Below are 15414 nucleotides of genomic sequence, written 5' to 3'. Positions count from 1 at the left end.
GGTCTTCCTATCCTCTTCGCTCCTTGATTTTGATAGGTCTTTCTATCCTCTTCGCTCCTTGATTTTGATAGGTCTTCCTATCCTCTTGGCTCCTTGATTTTGATTGGTCTTCCTATCCTCTTGCCTCCTTGATTTTGATCGGTCTTCCTATCCTCTTGGCTCCTTGATTTTGATCGTTCTTCCTATCCTCTTGGCTCCTTGATTTTGATCGGTCTCCCTATCCTCTTGGCTCCTTGATTTTGATTGGTCTTCCTATCCTCTTGGCTCCTTGATTTTGATCGGTCTTCCTATCCTCTTGGCTCCTTGATTTTGATAGGTCTTCCTATCCTCTTGGCTCCTTGATTTTGATAGGTCTTCCTATCCTCTTGGCTGCTTGATTTTGATCGGTCTTCCTATCCTCTTGGCTCCTTGATTTTGATAGGTCTTCCTATCCTCTTGGCTCCTTAATTTTGATCGGTCTTCCTATCCTCTTGGCTCCTTGATTTTGATCGTTCTTCCTATCCTCTGCGCGCCGTGATTTTGATAGGTCTTCCTATCCTCTTCGCTCCTTGATTTTGATAGGTCTTCCTATCCTATTCGCTCCTTGATTTTGATCGGTCTTCCTATCCTCTTGGCTCCTTGATTTTGATTGGTCTTCCTATCCTCTTGGCTCCTTGATTTTGATCGGTCTTCCTATCCTCTTGGCTCCTTGATTTTGATTGGTCTTCCTATCCTCTTGGCTCCTTGATTTTGATCGGTCTTCCTATCCTCTTGGCTCCTTGATTTTGATTGGTCTTCCTATCCTCTTGGCTCCTTGATTTTGATAGGTCTTCCTATCCTATTCGCTCCTTGATTTTGATAGGTTTTCCTATCCTCTTCGCTCCTTGATTTTGATAGGTCTTCCTATCCTGTTGGCTCCTTGATTTTGATAGGTCTTCCCATCCTCTTGGCTCCTTCATTTTGATAGGTGTTCCTATCCTCTTGGCTCCTTGATTTTGATAGGTCTTCCTATCCTCTTGGCTCCTTGATTTTGATAGGTCTTCCTATCCTCTTGGCTGCTTGATTTTGATAGGTCTTCCTATCCTCTTGGCTCCTTGATTTTGATAGGTCTTCCTATCCTCTTGGCTCCTTGATTTTGATTGGTCTTTCTCGCCTCTTGGCTCCTTGATTTTGATAGGACTTTGTATCCTCTTGGCTCCTTGATTTTGATTGGTCTTTCTATCCTCTTGGCTCCTTGATTTGATTGTTCTTCCCATCCTCTTGGCTCCTTGATGTTGATAGGTCTTCCTATCCTCTTGGCTCCTTGATTTGATAGTTCTTCCTATCCTCTTGACTCCTTGATTTTGATCGTTCTTCCTATCCTCTTCGCTCCTTGATTTTGATCGATCTTCCTATCCTCTTCGCTCCTTGATTTTGATAGATCTTCCTATCCTCTTCGCTCTGTGATTTTGATAGGTCTTCCTATCCTCTTGTCTCGTTGATTTTGATCGTTCTTCCCATCCTCTTCACTCTGTGATTTTGATAGGTCTTCCTATCATCTTCGCTCCGTGATTTTGATAGGGCTTCCTTTCCTCTTCGCTCCTTGATTTTGATAGGGCTTCCTTTCCTCTTCGCTCCTTGATTTTGATAGGTCTTCCTATCCTCATCGCTCCTTGATTTTGATCGTTCTTCCTGTCCTCTTCGCTCCTTGATTTTGATAGGTCTTCCTATCCTGTTGGCTCCTTGATTTTGATAGGTCTTCCTATCCTCTTCGCTCCTTGATTTTGATAGGTCTTCCTATCCTGTTGGCTCCTTGATTTGGATAGGTCTTCCCATCCTCTTCACTCTGTGATTTTGATAGGTCTTCCTATCATCTTCGCTCCTTGATTTTGATAGGGCTTCCTTTCCTCTTCGCTCCTTGATTTTGATAGGGCTTCCTTTCCTCTTCGCTCCTTGATTTTGATAGGTCTTCCTATCCTCATCGCTCCTTGATTTTGATCGTTCTTCCTGTCCTCTTCGCTCCTTGATTTTGATAGGTCTTCCTATCCTGTTGGCTCCTTGATTTTGATAGGTCTTCCTATCCTCTTCGCTCCTTGATTTTGATAGGTCTTCCCATCCTCTTGGCTCCTTGATTTTGATAGGTCTTCCTATCCTCTTGGCTCTGTGATTTTGATAGGGCTTCTTATCCTCTTCGCTCTGTAATTTTGATCGTTCTTCCTGTCCTCTTCGCTCTGTGATTTTCATAGGTCTTCCTATCCTCTTCGCTCTGTGATTTTGATAGGGCTTCTTATCCTCTTCGCTCCTTGATTTTGATCGTTCTTCCTATCCTCTTCGCTCTGTGATTTTGATAGGGCTTCTTATCCTCTTCGCTCTGTGATTTTGATCGTTCTTCCTGTCCTCTTCGCTCTGTGATTTTCATAGGTCTTCCTGTCCTCTTCGCTCTGTGATTTTGATAGGGCTTCTTATCCTCTTCGCTCTGTGATTTTGATCGTTCTTCCTGTCCTCTTCGCTCTGTGATTTTGATAGGTCTTCCTATCCTCTTCGCTCTGTGATTTTGATAGGTCTTCCTATCCTCTTCGCTCTGTGATTTTTATCGGTCTTCCTATCCTCTTCACTGCTTGATTTTGATAGATCTTCCTATCCTCTTGACTCCTTGATTTCGATCGTTCTTCCTATCCTCTTCGCTCCTTGATTTTTATAGATCTTCCTATCGTCTTCGCTCCTTGATTTTTATCGGTCTTCCTATCCTCTTCACTCCTTGATTTTGATAGATCTTCCTATCCTCTTGTCTCCTTGATTTTGATCGTTCTTCCTGTCCTCTTCGCTCCTTGATTTTGATCGTTCTTCCTATCCTCTTCGCTCCTTGATTGTGATAGATCTTCCTATCCTCTTGTCTCCTTGATTTTGATCGTTCTTCCTGTCCTCTTCGCTGCTTGATTTTGATCGTTCTTCCTATCCTCTGCGCGCCGTGATTTTGATAGGTCTTCCTATCCTCTTCGCTCCTTGATTTTGATAGGACTTCCTATCCTCTTCGCTCCTTGATTGTGATAGATCTTCCTATCCTCTTGTCTCCTTGATTTTGATCGTTCTTCCTGTCCTCTTCGCTGCTTGATTTTGATCGTTCTTCCTATCCTCTTCGCTCCTTGATTTTGATAGGTCTTCCTATCCTCTTCGCTCTGTGATTTTGATAGGTCTTCCTATCCTCTTCGCTCTGTGATTTTTATCGGTCTTCCTATCCTCTTCACTCCTTGATTTTGATAGATCTTCCTATCCTCTTGACTCCTTGATTTGATCGTTCTTCCTTTCCTCTTCGCTCCTTGATTTTTATAGATCTTCCTATCCTCTTGTCTCCTTGATTTTGATCGTTCTTCCTATCCTCTTCGCTGCTTGATTTTGATCGTTCTTCCTATCCTCTTCGCTGCTTGATTTTGATCGTTCTTCCTATCCTCTGCGCGCCGTGATTTTGATAGGTCTTCCTATCCTCTTCGCTCCTTGATTTTGATAGGTCTTCCTATCCTCTTCGCTCCTTGATTTTGATAGGTCTTCCTATCCTCTTGGCTCCTTGATTTTGATTGGTCTTCCTATCCTCTTGGCTCCTTGATTTTGATCGGTCTTCCTATCCTCTTGGCTCCTTGATTTTGATAGGTCTTCCTATCCTCTTGGCTCCTTGATTTTGATCGTTCTTCCTATCCTCTTGGCTCCTTGATTTTGATCGGTCTTCCTATCCTCTTGGCTCCTTGATTTTGATTGGTCTTCCTATCCTCTTGGCTCCTTGATTTTGATCGGTCTTCCTATCCTCTTGGCTCCTTGATTTTGAAAGGTCTTCCTATCCTCTTGACTCCTTGATTTTGATAGGTCTTCCTATCCTCTTGGCTCCTTGATTTTGATAGGTCTTCCTATCCTCTTGGCTGCTTGATTTTGATCGGTCTTCCTATCCTCTTGGCTCCTTGATTTTGATAGGTCTTCCTATCCTCTTGGCTCCTTGATTTTGATCGGTCTTCCTATCCTCTTGGCTCCTTGATTTTGATCGTTCTTCCTATCCTCTGCGCGCCGTGATTTTGATAGGTCTTCCTATCCTCTTCGCTCCTTGATTTTGATAGGTCTTCCTATCCTATTCGCTCCTTGATTTTGATCGGTCTTCCTATCCTCTTGGCTCCTTGATTTTGATTGGTCTTCCTATCCTCTTGGCTCCTTGATTTTGATCGGTCTTCCTATCCTCTTGGCTCCTTGATTTTGATAGGTCTTCCTATCCTCTTGGCTCCTTGATTTTGATAGGTCTTCCTATCCTCTTGGCTGCTTGATTTTGATAGGTCTTCCTATCCTCTTGGCTCCTTGATTTTGATAGGTCTTCCTATCCTCTTGGCTCCTTGATTTTGATTGGTCTTTCTAGCCTCTTGGCTCCTTGATTTTGATAGGACTTTGTATCCTCTTGGCTCCTTGATTTTGATTGGTCTTTCTATCCTCTTGGCTCCTTGATTTGATTGTTCTTCCCATCCTCTTGGCTCCTTGATGTTGATAGGTCTTCCTATCCTCTTGACTCCTTGATTTTGATCGTTCTTCCTATCCTCTTCGCTCCTTGATTTTGATCGATCTTCCTATCCTCTTCGCTCCTTGATTTTGATAGATCTTCCTATCCTCTTCGCTCTGTGATTTTGATAGGTCTTCCTATCCTCTTCTCTCGTTGATTTTGATCGTTCTTCCCATCCTCTTCACTCTGTGATTTTGATAGGTCTTCCTATCATCTTCGCTCCGTGATTTTGATAGGGCTTCCTTTCCTCTTCGCTCCTTGATTTTGATAGGGCTTCCTTTCCTCTTCGCTCCTTGATTTTGATAGGTCTTCCTATCCTCATCGCTCCTTGATTTTGATCGTTCTTCCTGTCCTCTTCGCTCCTTGATTTTGATAGGTCTTCCTATCCTGTTGGCTCCTTGATTTTGATAGGTCTTCCTATCCTCTTCGCTCCTTGATTTTGATAGGTCTTCCTATCCTGTTGGCTCCTTGATTTGGATAGGTCTTCCCATCCTCTTCACTCTGTGATTTTGATAGGTCTTCCTATCATCTTCGCTCCTTGATTTTGATAGGGCTTCCTTTCCTCTTCGCTCCTTGATTTTGATAGGGCTTCCTTTCCTCTTCGCTCCTTGATTTTGATAGGTCTTCCTATCCTCATCGCTCCTTGATTTTGATCGTTCTTCCTGTCCTCTTCGCTCCTTGATTTTGATAGGTCTTCCTATCCTGTTGGCTCCTTGATTTTGATAGGTCTTCCTATCCTCTTCGCTCCTTGATTTTGATAGGTCTTCCCATCCTCTTGGCTCCTTGATTTTGATGGGTCTTCCTATCCTCTTGGCTCTGTGATTTTGATAGGGCTTCTTATCCTCTTCGCTCTGTGATTTTGATCGTTCTTCCTGTCCTCTTTGCTCTGTGATTTTCATAGGTCTTCCTATCCTCTTCGCTCTGTGATTTTGATAGGGCTTCTTATCCTCTTCGCTCCTTGATTTTGATCGTTCTTCCTATCCTCTTCGCTCTGTGATTTTGATAGGGCTTCTTATCCTCTTCGCTCTGTGATTTTGATCGTTCTTCCTGTCCTCTTCGCTCTGTGATTTTCATAGGTCTTCCTGTCCTCTTCGCTCTGTGATTTTGATAGGGCTTCTTATCCTCTTCGCTCTGTGATTTTGATCGTTCTTCCTGTCCTCTTTGCTCTGTGATTTTGATAGGTCTTCCTATCCTCTTCGCTCTGTGATTTTGATAGGTCTTCCTATCCTCTTCGCTCTGTGATTTTTATCGGTCTTCCTATCCTCTTCACTGCTTGATTTTGATAGATCTTCCTATCCTCTTGACTCCTTGATTTTGATCGTTCTTCCTATCCTCTTCGCTCCTTGATTTTTATAGATCTTCCTATCCTCTTCGCTCCTTGATTTTTATCGGTCTTCCTATCCTCTTCACTCCTTGATTTTGATAGATCTTCCTATCCTCTTGTCTCCTTGATTTTGATCGTTCTTCCTGTCCTCTTCGCTCCTTGATTTTGATCGTTCTTCCTATCCTCTTCGCTCCTTGATTTTGATCGTTCTTCCTATCCTCTTCGCTCCTTGATTTTTATAGATCTTCCTATCCTCTTCGCTCCTTGATTTTTATCGGTCTTCCTATCCTCTTCACTCCTTGATTTTTATAGATCTTCCTATCCTTTTGTCTCCTTGATTTTGATCGTTCTTCCTATCCTCTTCGCTGCTTGATTTTGATCGGTCTTCCTATCCTCTTGGCTCCTTGATTTTGATCGGTCTTCCTATCCTCTTCGCTGCTTGATTTTGATAGGTCTTCCTATCCTCTTGACTACTTGATTTTGATCGTTCTTCCTATCCTCTTCGCTCCGTGATTTTGATAGGTCTTCCTATCCTCTTCGCTGCTTGATTTTGATTGGTCTTCCTATCCTCTTCGCTGCTTGATTTTGATAGGTCTTCCTATCCTCTTGGCTCCTTGATTTTGATGAGCGTCTTCCTATCCTCTTGGCTCCTTGATTTTAATTGGTCTTCCTATCCTCTTGGCTCCTTGATTTTGATAGATCTTCCTATCCTCTTGGCTCCTTGATTTTGATCGGTCTTCCTATCCTCTTGGCTCCATGATTTTGATCGGTCTTCTTATGCTCTTGACTCCTTGATTTTGATAGGTCTTCCTATCCTCTTGGCTCCTTGATTTTGATCGATCTTCCTATCCTCTTGGCTCCTTGATTTTGTTCGGTCTTCCTATCCTCTTGGCTCCATGATTTTGATCGGTCTTCTTATCCTCTTGACTCCTTGATTTTGATAGGTCTTCCTATCCTCTTGGCTCCTTGATTTTGATTGGTCTTTCTATCCTCTTGGCTCCTTGATTTTGATTGGTCTTTGTATCCTCTTGGCTCCTTGATTTGATAGGTCTTCCTATCCTCTTGGCTCCTTGATTTGATCGGTCTTCCTATCCTCTTGACTCCTTGATTTTGATCGGTCTTCCTATCCTCTTGCCTCCTTGATTTTGATTGGTCTTCCTATCCTCTTGGTTCCATGATTTTGATCGGTCTTCCTATCCTCTTGGCTCCTTGATTTTGATCGGTCTTCCTATCCTCTTGGCTCCATGATTTTGATCGGTCTTCCTATCCTCTTGGCTCCTTGATTTGATCGGTCTTTCTATCCTCTTGACTCCTTGATTTTGATAGGTCTTCCTATCCTCTTGCCTCCTTGATTTTGATCGGTCTTCCTATCCTCTTGGCTCCTTGATTTTGAAAGGTCTTCCTATCCTCTTGACTCCTTGATTTTGATAGGTCTTCCTATCCTCTTGGCTCCTTGATTTTGATAGGTCTTCCTATCCTCTTGGCTGCTTGATTTTGATCGGTCTTCCTATGCTCTTGGCTCCTTGATTTTGATAGGTCTTCCTATCCTCTTGGCTCCTTGATTTTGATCGGTCTTCCTATCCTCTTGGCTCCTTGATTTTGATCGTTCTTCCTATCCTCTGCGCGCCGTGATTTTGATAGGTCTTCCTATCCTCTTCGCTCCTTGATTTTGATAGGTCTTCCTATCCTATTCGCTCCTTGATTTTGATCGGTCTTCCTATCCTCTTGGCTCCTTGATTTTGATTGGTCTTCCTATCCTCTTGGCTCCTTGATTTTGATCGGTCTTCCTATCCTCTTGGCTCCTTGATTTTGATAGGTCTTCCTATCCTCTTGGCTCCTTGATTTTGATAGGTCTTCCTATCCTCTTGGCTGCTTGATTTTGATAGGTCTTCCTATCCTCTTGGCTCCTTGATTTTGATAGGTCTTCCTATCCTCTTGGCTCCTTGATTTTGATTGGTCTTTCTAGCCTCTTGGCTCCTTGATTTTGATAGGACTTTGTATCCTCTTGGCTCCTTGATTTTGATTGGTCTTTCTATCCTCTTGGCTCCTTGATTTGATTGTTCTTCCCATCCTCTTGGCTCCTTGATGTTGATAGGTCTTCCTATCCTCTTGACTCCTTGATTTTGATCGTTCTTCCTATCCTCTTCGCTCCTTGATTTTGATCGATCTTCCTATCCTCTTCGCTCCTTGATTTTGATAGATCTTCCTATCCTCTTCGCTCTGTGATTTTGATAGGTCTTCCTATCCTCTTCTCTCGTTGATTTTGATCGTTCTTCCCATCCTCTTCACTCTGTGATTTTGATAGGTCTTCCTATCATCTTCGCTCCGTGATTTTGATAGGGCTTCCTTTCCTCTTCGCTCCTTGATTTTGATAGGGCTTCCTTTCCTCTTCGCTCCTTGATTTTGATAGGTCTTCCTATCCTCATCGCTCCTTGATTTTGATCGTTCTTCCTGTCCTCTTCGCTCCTTGATTTTGATAGGTCTTCCTATCCTGTTGGCTCCTTGATTTTGATAGGTCTTCCTATCCTCTTCGCTCCTTGATTTTGATAGGTCTTCCTATCCTGTTGGCTCCTTGATTTGGATAGGTCTTCCCATCCTCTTCACTCTGTGATTTTGATAGGTCTTCCTATCATCTTCGCTCCTTGATTTTGATAGGGCTTCCTTTCCTCTTCGCTCCTTGATTTTGATAGGGCTTCCTTTCCTCTTCGCTCCTTGATTTTGATAGGTCTTCCTATCCTCATCGCTCCTTGATTTTGATCGTTCTTCCTGTCCTCTTCGCTCCTTGATTTTGATAGGTCTTCCTATCCTGTTGGCTCCTTGATTTTGATAGGTCTTCCTATCCTCTTCGCTCCTTGATTTTGATAGGTCTTCCCATCCTCTTGGCTCCTTGATTTTGATGGGTCTTCCTATCCTCTTGGCTCTGTGATTTTGATAGGGCTTCTTATCCTCTTCGCTCTGTGATTTTGATCGTTCTTCCTGTCCTCTTCGCTCTGTGATTTTCATAGGTCTTCCTATCCTCTTCGCTCTGTGATTTTGATAGGGCTTCTTATCCTCTTCGCTCCTTGATTTTGATCGTTCTTCCTATCCTCTTCGCTCTGTGATTTTGATAGGGCTTCTTATCCTCTTCGCTCTGTGATTTTGATCGTTCTTCCTGTCCTCTTCGCTCTGTGATTTTCATAGGTCTTCCTGTCCTCCTCGCTCTGTGATTTTGATAGGGCTTCTTATCCTCTTCGCTCTGTGATTTTGATCGTTCTTCCTGTCCTCTTCGCTCTGTGATTTTGATAGGTCTTCCTATCCTCTTCGCTCTGTGATTTTGATAGGTCTTCCTATCCTCTTCGCTCTGTGATTTTTATCGGTCTTCCTATCCTCTTCACTGCTTGATTTTGATAGATCTTCCTATCCTCTTGACTCCTTGATTTTGATCGTTCTTCCTATCCTCTTCGCTCCTTGATTTTTATAGATCTTCCTATCCTCTTCGCTCCTTGATTTTTATCGGTCTTCCTATCCTCTTCACTCCTTGATTTTGATAGATCTTCCTATCCTCTTGTCTCCTTGATTTTGATCGTTCTTCCTGTCCTCTTCGCTCCTTGATTTTGATCGTTCTTCCTATCCTCTTCGCTCCTTGATTTTGATCGTTCTTCCTATCCTCTTCGCTCCTTGATTTTTATAGATCTTCCTATCCTCTTCGCTCCTTGATTTTTATCGGTCTTCCTATCCTCTTCACTCCTTGATTTTTATAGATCTTCCTATCCTTTTGTCTCCTTGATTTTGATCGTTCTTCCTATCCTCTTCGCTGCTTGATTTTGATCGGTCTTCCTATCCTCTTGGCTCCTTGATTTTGATCGGTCTTCCTATCCTCTTCGCTGCTTGATTTTGATAGGTCTTCCTATCCTCTTGACTACTTGATTTTGATCGTTCTTCCTATCCTCTTCGCTCCGTGATTTTGATAGGTCTTCCTATCCTCTTCGCTGCTTGATTTTGATTGGTCTTCCTATCCTCTTCGCTGCTTGATTTTGATAGGTCTTCCTATCCTCTTGGCTCCTTGATTTTGATGAGCGTCTTCCTATCCTCTTGGCTCCTTGATTTTAATTGGTCTTCCTATCCTCTTGGCTCCTTGATTTTGATCGGTCTTCCTATCCTCTTGGCTCCATGATTTTGATCGGTCTTCTTATGCTCTTGACTCCTTGATTTTGATAGGTCTTCCTATCCTCTTGGCTCCTTGATTTTGATCGATCTTCCTATCCTCTTGGCTCCTTGATTTTGTTCGGTCTTCCTATCCTCTTGGCTCCATGATTTTGATCGGTCTTCTTATCCTCTTGACTCCTTGATTTTGATAGGTCTTCCTATCCTCTTGGCTCCTTGATTTTGATTGGTCTTTGTATCCTCTTGGCTCCTTGATTTGATAGGTCTTCCTATCCTCTTGGCTCCTTGATTTTGATCGGTCTTCCTATCCTCTTGGCTCCTTGATTTTGATCGATCTTCCTATCCTCTTGGCTCCTTGATTTTGATCGGTCTTCTTATCCTCTTGACTCCTTGATTTTGATAGGTCTTCCTATCCTCTTGGCTCCTTGATTTTGATTGGTCTTTCTATCCTCTTGGCTCCTTGATTTGATCGGTCTTCCTATCCTCTTGACTCCTTGATTTTGATCGGTCTTCCTATCCTCTTGGCTCCTTGATTTTGATAGGTCTTCCTATCCTCTTGGCTCCTTGATTTTGATAGGTCTTCCTATCCTCTTGGCTCCTTGATTTTGATCGGTCTTCCTATCCTCTTGGCTCCTTGATTTTGATCGATCTTCCTATCCTCTTGGCTCCTTGATTTTGATCGGTCTTCTTATCCTCTTGACTCCTTGATTTTGATAGGTCTTCCTATCCTCTTGGCTCCTTGATTTTGATAGGTCTTCCTATCCTCTTGGCTCCTTGATTTGATCGGTCTTCCTATCCTCTTGACTCCTTGATTTTGATCGGTCTTCCTATCCTCTTGCCTCCTTGATTTTGATTGGTCTTCCTATCCTCTTGGTTCCATGATTTTGATCGGTCTTCCTATCCTCTTGGCTCCTTGATTTTGATCGGTCTTCCTATCCTCTTGCCTCCTTGATTTTGATTGGTCTTCCTATCCTCTTGGCTCCATGATTTTGATCGGTCTTCCTATCCTCTTGGCTCCTTGATTTTGATAGGTCTTCCTATCCTCTTGCCTCCTTGATTTTGATTGGTCTTTCTATCCTCTTGGCTCCTTGATGTTGATAGGTCTTCCTACCGAGAGTGGCCAAGTGCCCCTTCGGCCATCTTGATTGCCAATCATGTGGCAGGACGAAGGGAAGTCCAAAAGTTTTTTTTGCACATTTTAAAAATCTTCAGAGGCGAAAACATGACACATCTCAATAGCATCAATGAACTCACCAAATGTTTGGAAAATGTACAACAGGGAGGAATCAAATTACTGAGTTTCACTGAAATGACACCATTCCTTCAGGATTGGGATTGGAGGGTGGGGGGGGGGGGGGGGGGGGATGGGGGTTGACTCATTATTGCAAAGATCCATCTTGCTTAGGTCATCCTGGTTGCCCTGTGATGTAGATAGAAACAGGAATGATTGGAAAATGCAATATTTTACTAATCAGATGTTTTCTTTTCATGCAGCACTATCTAACATGCTTCAGTGGGACTATCGCCATACCATTTTTGCTTGCTGAAGCCATGTGTGTGGGCAAAGACCAGGTGGCCATCAGCCAGCTTATTGGCACCATCTTTACATGTGTGGGCATCACCACATTACTACAAACTACACTGGGATGCAGGTGTGTAAGATTAACATTTTCTGCCCAAGCCTTAACATTTTTACCATTTGAACGTTTGTCATCGTTTGTCATCTCTTTATGAGTCTGCCACGTCCATGTACCAGACACCACAGGACGTCACTCATCCCTGCCCTGTGCTCTGAGGTCCTCACCCCTCAATTGCTTCATGCAACCTCACTCAACCAACTGCCTGTTCTGTCCTGCCCCTCAGAGTTTCGCACCGTGTGACGATGTGCTGATTGGTTATCCACCCAGCCTCTTGGAGGCTGCCCTGCTCACATTAGCGAAGGGTCGCAAGGCGATACTTTTGCCATCTTTGAAGGAGAGGGGTGGGATTCACTTGGCTTGTGGCGCTGGTCAAAATAGAGTTTATAAGACAAACAGACAGATTACATAGAGGAAAATTTAAAGGATTAATGAGAGGCATGGTGGGGTAGACACAATAAGTGGGGAAAAGGGTCATGGCTGGTATTATCTCGAAAGAAAACTTGGACACATGCTCTATTATTTTTACACAAATCCCACAACTCACGAAAGATGTATTTTTGCGCACGTACAGCTGCTTTATGTGTGGCTGGTGTTAGATTGATTTAGAACTGTGCTCGGCTCGTGGAAGATGTTTTTTGCGTATCTATATATATATATATGGCTAAATTGTCCAAATGGCCTCCTCTTGCATCAACTTTGTTTGTTTGTAGCGTTGCGTGTTTTATGTTATGATAATAACATAATATCACATGCCAAAAACGTTTTCATTTCCATTAAGCCTTGTGCATACCAATTCCCATTTGTCCCAATGCCATACACAGACTTCCACTCTTTCAAGCCAGTGCTTTTGCCTTCCTTGTTCCTGTTCGATCCATCCTGGCCCTGGACAAGTGGAAGTGCCCAACCGATGGTAATTCCAAGTACTTTCTTCTTCCTTCAAATAATTTCCCAACAGATCTTCTCACACTCCCTTTTGCCTGCTTATGTTAATATTGTTCTTCTGTTCCTTGTCTTCTCTGTTCCTCTATAATCCTATGGTGGTGTGTCAACCTTCCATCAATTGTCCAACTGTAGCAAAAGTTGATTCAGGTCCAACGCTAACAAAAGGTGATTCATCAATGTGTGTGCCATCCAAAGGACGTTAAACGACCGTCCCATCTGCTGCCATTAGTTGATGGATGTTAAAAATGCCATGGTATCCTTCCTGAAGAATAGGTGAGCCATCGCCGGCACCATGGCCAAATTTCAAATTCCTGTCCTCACCTACAGGGGGCAGCACATCAGCGGCACAGCCACACTCCCCGCAATGATGCAACCAGCAGCCACAAGCTGCATACAAAATGATTGAATGGCAGCGCCATGAGGCAGTGCTCAGTCGGAAGCACCACACAGACCAATGTGATATCAGATTGATGATTTATAACATACCTGATTATATTTTAATTAACTGATCATTCCTTGTCCATTACATTACTTGTACACTTTGTCAGAGCTAGCAGGACATACCGACTCAGACTCGTATCATTGTAGTGGGGAGAGGTGAGATACTGGTATCTTAGTTGCTTAGTTGATTGACTTTCTTTTCTAATGCACAAAGTATGTTTAACATTGGAAGTTTGTTTTTACAAAACAGAAGAGATTTATGGAAACCACACAGGCGTTGAAGTGGACACATCTGAGATATGGCATCCACGCATGAGAGAGGTAAATACACTCAGGTATTTCCTTTATCTTGTTTTCCAAAATGATGATTGTTTTTATTTTTAATAATTACCTTCGCCATTGAATGTGGACAGAGGTTATGTTTTCACCCCTGTCTGTCTGTTTGTTTGTTTGTTTGTGAACAGGATATCTCAAAAAGTTGTGGACGGATTCGTGCTAAATTTGATGGAAACGTTAGGTGTGTGACGTAGACGAAATTATTAGATTTTGGTTAAGATCCGGATTCTGATCTGGATCTGAGAATTTTTATGGCATAGCCCAGAGGGAAATGCCGTCTGAAACAGCATTTGTCTGTTCGTCTGGTGTATGAATGTACAGTCACGTGAAAAAGTAAGTACACCCCATGTAAATTTTGACTTTTTCAACATATTTCAACATGCAGCTATTTGATCTTCATTTCAACAATATTGATAGATAAAGGTGATATAATGTAACAAATATCATGAAACATTTACATTTTGTAGTCCATTGTATAATTTAAATAAACATAAATGCAAATTTCGCATGTGGAAAAAGTAAGTACACCCCTACATTTATCATTACTTCAAACACCATAAATTAGAATCAGGTGCACCAGCTCAGGTGCAAATGATTAGAACATCGTTAGAGAGGATCTTGGAGGAACCTGTCTTATTTAAACCTCAGACATTTAGTTTGGTTTGCTCTTTGTTGTTGAAGTGTGCGGCGTCACCATGCCTAGATTAAAAGAGCTCTCTGAGGCCTTCAGAAAGAAGGTTATAGATGCCTACGAGTCTGGGAAGGGATTTAAAAAGATCTCCAAACAATTTGAAATCAATCATTCGACTGTCTGGAAGATAATATACAAGTGGAGAAGATTCCAAACAACTGCCAACTTGTTCTGGCCAGGCCGCCCCAGCAAGTTCAGCCCGAGAGCAGACCGCAAGATGCTGAAAGAAGTCTGTAAGAACCCTAGAATGTCATCACGGGACCTACAGGTAGCTCTTGCCACTGTTGATGTCAAAGTGCACGAGTCTGCCATTAGAAAGAGGCTGCACAAATTTGATCTACATGGGAGGTGTGCCAGGAGGAAACCTTTGCTGTCCAGAAAGAACATCAGGGCAAGACTAAAGTTTGCCAATGAACACCTAGGCAAAGACCAGCACTTCTGGAACAATGTGCTCTGGACAGATGAGTCAAAGGTAGAGCTATTTGGCCACAGTACCAGAATACATGTTTGGCGAAAACCAAAGACAGAATTTGACCACAACAACCTGATACCAACTGTAAAGCATGGTGGTGGAAATATTATGGTTTGGGGCAGCTTTGCTGCATCAGGGCCTGGGCAGCTCACCATCATAGAATCCACTATGAATTCTTCATTGTACCAGAGGGTGCTTGAGGATAATGTGAGGCCATTTGTCGGAAAGTTGAAGCTCAACCGAAGGTGGACCTTGCAACATGACAATGACCATAAACATACCAGTATATCCACCAAGGAATGGCTGAAAAGAAAGAAATGGAGGGTTCTGGAATGGCCAAGTCAAAGCCCATATCTAAATCCCATCGAGATGTGGTGGGGGGATTTGAAACGAGCTGTGCATGCAAGAAACCCCTTAAACATCGCACAGCTGAAAGAATTCTGCATGGAAGAGTGGGCAAAAATTTCTCCCAGTCGATGTCAGAGACTGGTAGACAGTTATAAGAAACGCTTACTTGAGGTTGTTGCTGCCAAAGGGGGCAATACCACCTATTAGAGCCAAGGGTGTACTTACTTTTTCCACATGCGAAATTTGCATTTATGTTTATTTAAATTATACCATGGACTACAAAATGTAAATGTTTCATGATATTTGTTATATTATATTGTAGCGACCCATGGGTCCCCCAAGCAAGACCGGCATCAGAATCTCCTTGCTCCAGCCGGTGACATCACCGGCGGGGATCCCCGGCGCCAGAGTGGCTGGTCACGTGACCGCCAAAGCGTGCCGCGCGTGCGGGTATAATGAGCTACACCTGTGGATCACGTGACCACCGAAACACGCCTCGCTTGAGAGGCGTGGCTTTCGGTTTCGGTTTCGGTTTTTGGTTTTGCTTTATAAGGCAGCCCGATAAACGGGCTTTTTAGTGTGTTACAGTGT

At 43.1% G+C, this 15414-nt stretch overlaps 1 protein-coding gene across 2 annotated transcripts in view; it reads left to right on the top strand.

Annotated features, from left to right (window-relative positions):
• Positions 1 to 15414, top strand: part of SLC23A1 (solute carrier family 23 member 1) — a 104385-nt gene that overhangs the window by 54783 nt on the left and 34188 nt on the right. For both annotated transcript variants that reach the window (XM_068125102.2, XM_068125103.2), the window contains exons 3-5: positions 11448 to 11605; positions 12415 to 12503; positions 13227 to 13297. In XM_068125102.2, the coding sequence (XP_067981203.1) occupies positions 11448 to 11605; positions 12415 to 12503; positions 13227 to 13297 (318 nt within the window). The remainder of the gene's footprint in view (positions 1 to 11447; positions 11606 to 12414; positions 12504 to 13226; positions 13298 to 15414) is intronic.

This window comes from Myxine glutinosa, chromosome 8, assembly GCF_964187855.1.
Source record: "Myxine glutinosa chromosome 8, kmMyxGlut1.1, whole genome shotgun sequence".
NCBI lineage: Eukaryota > Metazoa > Chordata > Myxini > Myxiniformes > Myxinidae > Myxine > Myxine glutinosa.
This window is presented reverse-complemented; position numbering and strand designations above follow the sequence as displayed.